Here is a 10,798-nt window from a genome sequence, read left to right on the forward strand (position 1 = left end):
GAGGGGCTGCCTGCTGCCGCCATGGCCTGGGCGGCTGTCACAGGCACCAGGCTCACGGCACGGCGCTTGCCCGGGCCAGGGAGGACAATCCCTTGCTGAGCTGGTGCATTCCAGCCAGCGGCTCCGCTCACGCGTCTGCTGGCCTGGCTCTGCCCCTCTTCTGCGCCTGGGGCCTGGCACGACACTGCAAATTCCCGCCTCTGGGATCAACAGCAACAGATTATTTCCCTAATTCCTCCATGCCTCGCTACTCCAAGCGCCTTACCCAGAACAGTCTCGCCTGGCAGCAACAGGCTCCCAGCCCCAGATCTGACCCATTCCTCCCTCTCAGCCAAGCGGTGAGATTAGCAGGATGTTAATTCCCCTACCTCATGCCAGAGTGCGGGAAAACACTGCCAGGAAGAGGCGATCAAAACCCGGACATTGCTCAACATCCCAGCCTGGGCAGCGGGCTGGAGCCTGAGCAGGGCAGAGAGAGAACTGCGGGTTCACCAGCAAGAGACTGAGGGAAGACCCGGGGGCTGTGAGATCCAGCACTGACTGCAGGCTGGGTTGCAACCCAAACCCTGACAGAAGGCTGCAGGGGCCTGTCCCAGCTACCTCCAGCCCTCTTACTCTCCCCTGGCTGTGGGGGACTGGGTCCCCCAGGTCTCTTCGCCCTTTCCCAGTGGCATCCCACCCCGAACTGGGGCTGCAAGCAGAGCAGGAGGTCCCAGCTATGCCCGGGGAACACTGGCCACCTGCCACAGTGACCTGCATGCACCGCAACAAAAACAGCCCTTTGGGTTGGTTTATTTTTTCCTCAGTATGTTTATTTTGGTTATGTATTATTCAGATTAAGAGAGAAAAAACAGGAGCTGAAAAGCAGTTTCCCTTCAGTATCAACAGTACACTGAGCCTTGCCCTAGCCTGGCTGAAGGACTGCCCCGGCCCCACAGCCCAAGTTCCCAGGCCCAGTGGCCAACCCAACAGCTTCGTTGCCACCTGGTGGCTACTGCAAAAAACGCTGAACTCCAGAAGCCCCCAGCTCCAGCTGGCATGGACCCCAGCCCAAGAGGTGCACCCCAGGGGGCCCCGGGCCACACACTGCTGCCCAGACTGGGCACAGCACCTACAAGCTCTTCAGGGCGCTAAGAGGAGGCAAAGGGCCCTGCACCCACTCCATTCCCTCCCCGGGAGGAGAAAAAAAATAAATACGGGGGGAAAAAAAAAAATACAAAAAAGTTTATTGCAAACTACTACAATAATTTATTGAAGCAAACTGCATGCGAGTGAAGGAGAGACATCATGGGGAAGAGGAGCTGCAGGAGGGCTGTGTCAGTTTTAGGATTTGAAAACAGGAGTGGCAAAGGGAGCTACACCAGTCTCTCCTGCATCAGGGATTAGCAGGCTGCGGTTAGAGGGCAGACAGGCAACTGGCCAAGGCCAGAAAAGAAAAAGAAGAGCTATGAGAGGTGTGCATGGAAGGACAAGGCAGGGAGTGGCAGGGATCAGAGGTGTCCAGGCTGAGAAGCAAACGAGCTGCTTGATCCTGCATCCCAGAAATGCAGCTGATGGCAATCTCTTTGCTCTGCTTGGGATGGTTGGGGCAGATGCAGGAGGAAGCAGCTTCCCTCATCTCCCAGCCAGGTGCCAAGTGTTGCATCACCAGAGGTGAACAAGCCCTTGACCCAGCATTTTAGTCCCATCCCTCAGAAAACAAAACCCCAAGCTCTCCATTTAGTGTTCTGTGCAAGGCTCTGCCCACTTCGCACCTCAGGCAAGGGGCAGAGAGGCAGGGCACGAAAAGCAGCTCCAGCAGCACAGTCTGCAGCAAGCACGGGGATGGCACAGCTGACCCGCACCACACAAGCCCCTCTGCTACTGGGGGCTGGGACCCAGGCCAGGAGATTTGCCACCACGCAACATGGCTTGACCAGCCCCAGGTCTTCCTGGAAAAAAAGGCCCACACTGCTGGAGGGTGAAACCATCAGAACTGAACTAGTCTCACTGTGCTGCAGGGGGAGGGGACTGGCTGGCCATTCGAAAGCTTCCTGCAGGAAATCACATTCATTTGACCCAAGCAAGAAATTGGATCATGGCAACTGAAGAAACTGGTTTAGTTTAACACCGTACCCACTGCAGACTTGACATCACTGTCCCAGTAGACCCAGGGTGCAAGTAAGGTGGTCCCTCATCGTTACCTCTAGGAGAGGCTCTTGGCCAGATGCATCTCCTGCAGGCATGGGAGCCACGCTGCTGTCACAGTGCAAGAATGTGGGATGCCCACACCCAGGGCAAAAGACACCAGGGTTGCAAACTGTTCAGCCACAAACCGCCCCAACACCAGAAGTGTTTCAACTTGCTCTGACTAAGCTATCAGTGTAAGGGAGGGAAGGGAGAGGGCAAATCAGGACAAATGAATGGCCCTATAAAAGCTGTCAGGCTTGGGCCACAGCTGGATTTCCAGGCAGCACAGGGGACAGAGTGGGTGTTCAGAGTGAGTTTCCTGTAAGGAATTTCCAATTAAATCCCATTCTATTGCGATTCTCCAGACCCCAGGTACTCGACTTTGCCTAGCTGCCGTGTGCTACGGACCAGTTTAGCTGATCTTGTGCTCAGACAAGATACTTCAGCTCTGATCCCAACCACATAAACCCAACAAAAAACCCAAGTAAACAAAAAGCCCAGGTTATTCTTCACCTCTTCCAAAAACACTACAAATTCAAGGCCACTGAATCTCCACACAAAGTTTCAGTTAAGAGCAAAAAAGATCCAAGTCTCCATACCAGACACATCACAACCTATGTAAACTTTTAAAAGGGCTCAGAGCTGTCCCAACTACACCAGCAGGCAACACCTGAACCACCACATTTCATGGAAAGCAGGGGTATTTGCACAGGAGAAGCTTTGAGCACATACATGACTGCACAACAGCCTGCCCCCAAAATGGATGGGGGCAGGAAGAGAAGCTGACAGCCCCATAGTCCTGCATCAGTCTATTGCCTTGGATAAACAAGCCTGAGACAACCACATCCAGTCCCTCCTTCTGTATCTTTGTCTAGTCCTGGAAAGGAGAGGCAGAGTTTGCTGAGGAGCACACCATCCCCCAGCAGCGAGCAGATCACAACTGTCCTAAGTCAAGAGAACAATTTCCTGGCTAATGATGTTCTTCCCTGAAAGGCTAGGGAGCAAGGGGAGGGCAAAAAGAGCATTTAATGCAAGGAGCTCACCCTGACCTGGGAGGGAGGGAGACAACAGCTAGCTGTTCCATCACTCACCGCATCCTCCCGCTAAAATGCTGCTGCAGAGACTCCCAGTACAAACAGGCTCTTCTCCAGGGGCTCTCCCTCTACTCTGGAAAAGCTGCAAGAGACATCAGACTCCAGAATGCTGCCTCCACCTGGGCTCTCTCAGCTGCCGTTAGGACAGCACCATGTGCTCCCTGCAGCTTGCTAGTGCGAAGAAGCTTGCTGGAAAATATCCTGAACCCCTTCCACCCCTTACGAACACAACTGAAAAATCCCAACCCTTTTTCAATCTATAAATAAGGAATCTTGTTACCACAACACAAAAACGAAGCATGTTCAAAGTGCAAATTACTGTCGTCAAACTGGGATGCTCCTCCTTGCCTCTCCCACGCAGGGCTCCCATAGCCCCCGGGCCTCTCCAAGCAAACATGATCTACGAGCCAGGGCGTTCCCTCAACTTCCTGCCAGAGCTAGAGCAGAGGAGCACGGTGGGGAGAGGGACGTGCGCTGCGTCACAGCTCGCCCTGCTGAGGGGCCCTAAAGTGCCAAGCCAAACTCCCAGCCCCGGGAAGAATGAGACTGCAAGGACCAGAGTGCAGCAATGCATAGAAGTCGGGACCGGGGCGAGAGGGAGTCCTAAGAAACTTGTCCAGAGCACATCCAACACTTTCTAGTTTGCAAGTGGTGCCACGTCAAGGAGCCAGAAAGACATCTGCCTTGGGGTGGAGCGGAGGGTTTCAGCAGTGCCCCCTCGCTTGGAGAAATCCATCGCTCAATCCAGCTTGCTCTGGTAATGGCAACACGTGCCCCTTTCTGCAAAGGAGCAGTGGGGGAGAGAGAAGTGGCTGGGAGAAAGAGGATGTGCTGTGATCCACACTGGAGGGGAGCAGACCCTTCGGTTATTTACTAGTTCTGTAAGTTTCGTTTAACTTTTCTCTCTTTCAGTAAATGTCTTTTTTTTTTTTTTTCCCCATTTAAATACAGAGTCCAAACTACCCCAGCACCTATGTGCTCCCCACCCACTAGGGTCCAGTGGAGTCTGAATCCTCAATGAGCACCTCTGTGGTGGCTCCCAGGATCTCTGTGTTCATGACCAGCCCCTCTGGGTTCGCACTGCTGCCAGCCCCTCGGGGTTCGCACTGCTGCCGCTGCCCACAAAGAGCTTGCCGTCGGCCACCAGGCTCACGCGCTCCGCCCCGCCGCAGTACGCCTTCGGCACCCCCTCGGGGCTCAGCAGCAGGCACTCCGCCGGGGCGGCGCTTCCCAGCGGGTCGGGAAGAAGGGGGAGGCCCTGGCCGTCGGTGGGCGGCGCAATGGCCTCGGGATTAGTGCCCAGGATGTCGGTGCTGGTGATCAGGGCACCTGCGTTGGCAGCCAGTGCTTCAGCAATAAGCACTTCAGGGTGGCTCTTGGCTTTGTGGGCCACAACACTGTCCTTCTTCTCAAATTTCTTGCCACAAATGTTGCACGAGAACTGGTAGAAGGAGTCCGCATCATGCTTCTTCATGTGCCAGTTGAGGGAAGCCTTCTGCCGGCAGGTGAATCCACAGATCTCACACCTGCGAGGGGAGAAAGGGGAGGTCACAAGAAAGGGACATCCCCACACATTTGTGAGGACAAGCGTAGCAAAGAGGCAGCCCAGGAAAACATCAAGGAGGCTCACTCCAGCTGTTCCAGTTTTATTTGCAGAGGGCTTATGTGACTCAGATCTCTACTGGGACACTGCCTCAAGGAGCAAGCAAGACAAGTGGCAGCTCAAACACTCCTAGTGGTGTGTGTTTAAAGAGAGCCGTGACACCAAGAACAGGTTCCAGTCCTGACTTCAGAACTACCCCTGATCTAAGGGCAGTACAAGAGCAGGTGTATCCAAGGGTATCTCCTCAAAGCAGGAGAGCAAGAGACAGGCAGAGGTACTCACTGCAAGGGCTTCTCGCCCGTATGGATCATTCGATGCACCGCCAAGTTATGAGAACTCTTAAACGCTCGGGCACAGTACTCACAGATGTAATCCCTTTGATCTAAAAAGCAACACCAGTTGGAACATTACTCTCCTGCAGACCTGCTCCCTTGCCCAGCTCCCACTTGTTGCAGGTAAAGCTGCCCAAGAAGCAGCAGAACTACAAGTGCTGGGGAGGCCAGTAGGCATAGCAAAGGAGGTGGTGTCCCACAATACAGCACAGCAAGCTGATAGGGAGAATTAAGGCATGATTAAGACTCTCCTAAGAGCCAACTATCCATTCTGACCAATACTGAACATCTAGCACATTAGAATAAAGCTTGGCTTAATTTATTCCTCAACATAACCCCTGGGTGATAGTTGCCAGGGTGTGAATTAGAAACTATATCCTGTTTCTTTCATTTCCTTATAAGACAGTAATCCATGAGGGAATAATAACCTGCTGCTGCAAATCCATCCCACCTGCCTTGGCTTCACTTTCCCCAGATGTTCTAGAGGCTTTTCCACTTCCCCCCCACCTACTCTGTCCACTGACCTGAGGAGGAGCTTTATCTGTTTCCCAACTCCCTGTACCTGTGTGGTGTTTGGCATGCCGCAGGAGCTGCTTCTGGAGCCGGAAAAGCCGACCACAGGAGGGATGAGGACACACGTATTTTTTCTTTAGCAAGTGCTGATACTTTATGTGATGCTATAAAGGAAGAGTGAAAGGTTGTAGACTCTCTTTACATGGTTGAGAGAACAGCTGAGACACATTGATCCCAGATGGCCCTGCAGCAGGTCACCAGACTCCACTGACAAGACACCTTTGTACCATGAACACGAAGGCTTTGATGTCCACTGAGAGATAAAACCCAAACAAACATGGACATCTAGCAACAGGACAGATACAGATACACACATGGCCACAACCGATTAAGACTACCAAAAAGACAGCATTAGAAATAAATGCTTCAGTGCCAGTGGAGGATTAGTTGCCTGTTCCAAATGGCCCTTTTGTGACCTCACACTTCATTCAGGAAGTGAAAAATCCCAACTAACCTGCAGGTAACGTGGGTGAGCCAAGACTGTGCCACAGCCTTCCATCTCACAGCGCACATACTGTATTGGAGGCTTCTTCCTAAGAAGTCAGCAAAGAAACAGGCAGTGTGATGAGCTGATGCGTCTGAAGCCAGGACAGCAGCAAGATAAATGAGTGTAAATGCAGCTTGATGATGTGAGAGCAAAGGATCACTGCTCCAGTCTTCCAGTTTGGGCTATGCTGACAGAGACTCTGTCCACGCGTTTTCTCCACTCGTAGCACTACTTGAGGACTCTCCCTCAGAGGTGAGAAAATGTCACAAGACACAGAGTTCCCAGATCCTCACGACTGGGCAATGCCAGGCTAGAGATCAACTTGAAAGTGGGGAGAGGGAGAAGAGGAGTGGGGGCTGGTTCAGCTGGAAAAAAATCAAACCCATATCTACAGGAAAAAGGGGGAAAGAAAGGAGGGAAGTCAAGGCATGCTGCTATCTAAATTTTCTTTCCATTCAAGGCAGATTTCTATACTGTGCAAGACAGATGGTTTTGAGACAATCAACATCCCTGTGTAGGATGCAAAGGAAGCAAGTCTTCAGAACAGAACTGTGCAGAGGGGATCACTTACCTTCTCTTGGGCAGCCTCGGGCTCTTGTCATCCTTTCTCCTCCTTCCCCTCCTGTAAAAGAGTTACAGAAACAGAACTGAAAGAAGTTTCATTGGTAGCGGGCACAGTTTTTGAAGTGTAAGCTATAAAGCAAGAGCATGCTGTAAGAAATGCTACAGAACTCTTCTATGCTTTTAGGCTGAAAAGTAACACTGCACCCCACAAGTCAGCTACGTCCTCTGGATCAAAATAACTGAAGAGTTTCTAAGGAAACACTCTTGTAATAAATGGACAGGTTCCCTAAAGAAGATAAGTAACCAGGCCTCGATGCAAATTGTCCCTGCATCTTGCAGAACTGCCACACCACACAGAAGACCACTCCCTGTGGAGCTGTGGTCCCCATGTTTCTACTACCTTGGTGACACTTTTTCTCCATGACATTGGTGGCATGTGGAAGACCTCAAATTATGCTGCCTCTGCCAACAGTCAGGCTGCCGCTGCACGAGTACCAGCAGGTCTAGTGTGCACCACATTTTTGAACACAACTGCTTAGCTCAAATGCATCTCATCCCATCATTCACAACTCTGCAGACACCAGTAAACAGGTATCAGCCAGCCACAGCCCAAAAGGCTGCAGTTAGAAATTACTAGCTCTTCTGCCATGATGGAGTGAGGAATGTATTTTTTAAAAATAACGTCAACCAGGCATCACATGCCTCACTTTTTTTTTAAACCTGAAAACTGTCCAAACAACTTGCGACCTTGTAATTAAATTCATCCCTTTCCAGACTGCACATCAGCACACGAGATTCTGCTCTTGTGTCTGCTGCAGACAGGCAGCAAGTTATTTCCTCCTTAACTGCAAGCTCGAGAAACGTCAATCGAGTGCAAGTTAGAGACAGATTCAGAGGAAGGGAACATTCTTGAGAAATAAATGCTTCACGTGGTTTGCCCTCAAAACGTTTCCCATTTCCTAATACATTTCTTATGAAGACGTCATTTTGCCAACCCAGTCCAGAACTGACAGTGTACCAGATTTCCTTTGCTCTGCTAGGTAACGTTTCACACTGTGTGAAAAATATCAATCTGCATGACTAGGAAGAAAGGGATTAATGTTCTAGCAGCTATTCTACAGGCCTCTGAATTAACTAAAGCAGCCTATATACCCAACAAGGAGGAAAATACAAAAACAAACCACAACTATGCTCTGTCAGATCAGACTTACACTTACATGTAAAATGCACCCTCCCAAGCAATAACTCTGCCAAGAACACCATGCCTGCCTGATCACATTGCTGCTGAGACACAGCAGACTGATGAAAGTCTTCTCTAGACTGTACTGAGGTATCTTTATTGATAGCAAGACCATGCAATGCCAGAACATTCTGAACTGGCACTCAGTATTCAAGCCGAGCCCTGAGAAGGGGCACTGGTCTTATTATGCACAAAAGTAGTGCCTGATCCAAACAACATAACCATAAGTCTCAGAAAGCTATCTCTAACAGCAAAAGAAAAGTTCTCAAAATGTCAGCATCCTTACTCCTCTCAAGTGTAAATCAGCTGTGTAGCAGTTTAAAAACAGCAAGAGAAATTAAAAAGATGATGTGCAGAGTCTCACACCATAGACCACCAGAGGGAGCCCCATTTGTTCCAACTGCTCCTGGAGGTGCTTATAGTACAGCTGGGGGGCAAGGGGAAGACAACAACGAAACACTGTTGAACACTAGCAAGAATGCAAAATAAACAATACACACTGCTACATATAATGGCTGAGTTTTACTCACTTCCTTGGTGGTTCTTCATCTTCCCGAAACTCACCCTCTTCTTTCACTTCTACTTTAATCTCTTTCTGTTTCTCTTTTTCCTCCTTCACCTTGCTAGCTTTTCTCCTTTGCTTTGGTGCTTCCCTACAAAGAGATACAAATACAACATGTGACTCCAATACTCTTCCCATTGTCTGCTTTTTACAAAGATTTAAACAAAAACTGGATTGAAGTTCAGGTCTATTTATCAAGTCCCATGTCTAAATAGAAGTAGGAACAAGGATTAAGGAAGAACCTGGCAGCCAGCAGGGCTCTAAAGACTTTAGCCTGTTAGATAAAAACAGTCCTGGTAACTGTAGGCAGTATTTAGAAAACATGGTGTCCAATGGAAGCCATTCCACCTTAGGAACTACCACAGGTTCTTTGGGTTATATTATGCTCATTCAACTAAGATGTCACATTTTTTTTCCTAAAACCACAATAAGTACATAAACCAATATACTTCTCTAGATGAGGCCTGTAGGTTTCATCTCTCGGATCATCTTTGAAGGGAACTTCTTCCTCACTGATGAGCATCTCCTCATCATCATCACTGCTGGGAGAAAACAAGAATAGAAGACTTTAGCAGCAACAGTTTAAGAACTACTGTAAGAATATTCATGCATCACTCCCTAGGATAGGAAACACTAATACACAGCGCTTTCTCATTCAGCACGACTGGGTAAAGCTAACAGCTTGCACCAAGGACCATGATAACAGACAAAAGAGACAGGCAAGGTAGAGCAGGTCTCTTCTTGTGACTCACCTAACTACAGCACCTACGCTTGAAGAAATAAAGCCTACCAGGTGAAATGCCAGATCAAATCTTACTGTCCATTTCTCCACAATATTTCCTGACAACTGCAATCCAGACAGAAAATGCAAAGGTCCAGGACTGAATGAGAACAGAGCTGCTATGCATCCCATAGATCCTTTCACAGAAGCATTTATTGTGAAAAAAACTCAGGCCCTTGTCTTCCTTTCTTGAAACACTAAACAGGAAGAAATAGCACAAAATAAAGGTTTTCCTACCTGATTCCAGCTGGAGACTGATGCTGTTCTGTGACCTCTGAAAGGAAAAGTCACCATTAGGTTTCAATCTGTGTTCGCTGCAGTGAGCTCATCTGTCTCAAGAAACCTCCGTCGACATTCAGTGCCAGGAGTGCTGGTGGCAGAAGGTACTCATGACCAAGAAGCACCACGCCTGTACCAGCCACAGTCTGCATACAGCTCACAAAGCTACACCCACATCTAACTCCCTTCAAAGGTTCCCAGGACCTGACTATCTCCAGGCACTTTCATGCCAGAGGTTCCCACGTACCGTACTCGAGCTGGTCTGTGTTTGGCTCCGACTTGCAGACGAGCTGCAGGGAGCCAGTCTTGGATCTGGAGGCCCGGGAGTTCTCAGTGCCGCGCTGGTGGGCCGCGGCTGACCTGCTGCTGCGCCAGCTTCTGCTGGGCCTGGCCGTGCTGACAGGAGAGCCCTGGCTGGGGGCACTGGAAACCTCCTCCTCTTCCTTCTCTTCTTTGGGGTCTGAAACACCCATTGCAACCTCTTTAATAATAATAAAAAGTATAAATACCCTCATTAATTCGCACTCCTCTTTGTTGCACAATGGTGAAACAGAATAACTGACCCTGTCTACTCTGACAAGGAAACCAATACCTCCTACAAGTTTGGAGCATAGCTCTGCAAAGCCAGACAGGACACATCCCAGGGCCTTACTGCAGCAAGCCTTCATTTAAAGCTCTCACCACATTTCCTACTGCCTTTAAGTGAAGTCACAAATATTTAAAACCAGCTTACATTTCCCTCTGACAAAGGCTTGTAAGATGATTACTTGCTGGCTCTGATCTACCCTAAGCACTACAAGATAGACACTCAGAAACCTCAGCAACTGCTTTATGAAAGACTAGCTTCAAAACTAGACCATATTAAAAGTTGTGTTTGGAGAATCCCCCAAACACATATTTAACCAGAACCGTACACCCGGCAATAACCCTGAGGAACCTGAGCTGGATGTTTCCGGTCTTATGCTCAAGCAAAAAGCATCACAAGCACTGTTAGCCTGAGGTCTTTGCACTCACAGCTTCTACAGGTGGTTTCTTTTGGGCTGATGGCTGATGTCCAGACATGTTTTGGCAAGATAACAAAACTTGGTTAGATGTCTATCTGAGCAATTTCATC

General features: G+C 49.5%; 1 protein-coding gene across 1 annotated transcript; it reads right to left on the minus strand.

The window, feature by feature from the left end:
* Positions 1-4,203: 4,203 nt before the first annotated feature.
* LOC103775151 (E3 ubiquitin-protein ligase ZFP91-like) lies at positions 4,204-10,157 on the minus strand. The gene is given in 10 exon segments (XM_008942596.1): positions 4,204-4,357; positions 4,360-4,789; positions 5,149-5,248; positions 5,761-5,875; positions 6,226-6,304; positions 6,830-6,880; positions 8,593-8,715; positions 9,074-9,166; positions 9,643-9,679; positions 9,932-10,157. Coding segments are annotated over 10 exon segments (1,359 nt in total). The 3' UTR covers positions 4,204-4,252.
* Between the last annotated feature and the right edge of the window lie 641 nt (positions 10,158-10,798).

Source organism: Merops nubicus, unplaced genomic scaffold, assembly GCF_000691845.1.
Source record: "Merops nubicus isolate BGI_N331 unplaced genomic scaffold, ASM69184v1 scaffold12776, whole genome shotgun sequence".
NCBI classification, from domain to species: Eukaryota; Metazoa; Chordata; class Aves; order Coraciiformes; family Meropidae; genus Merops; species Merops nubicus.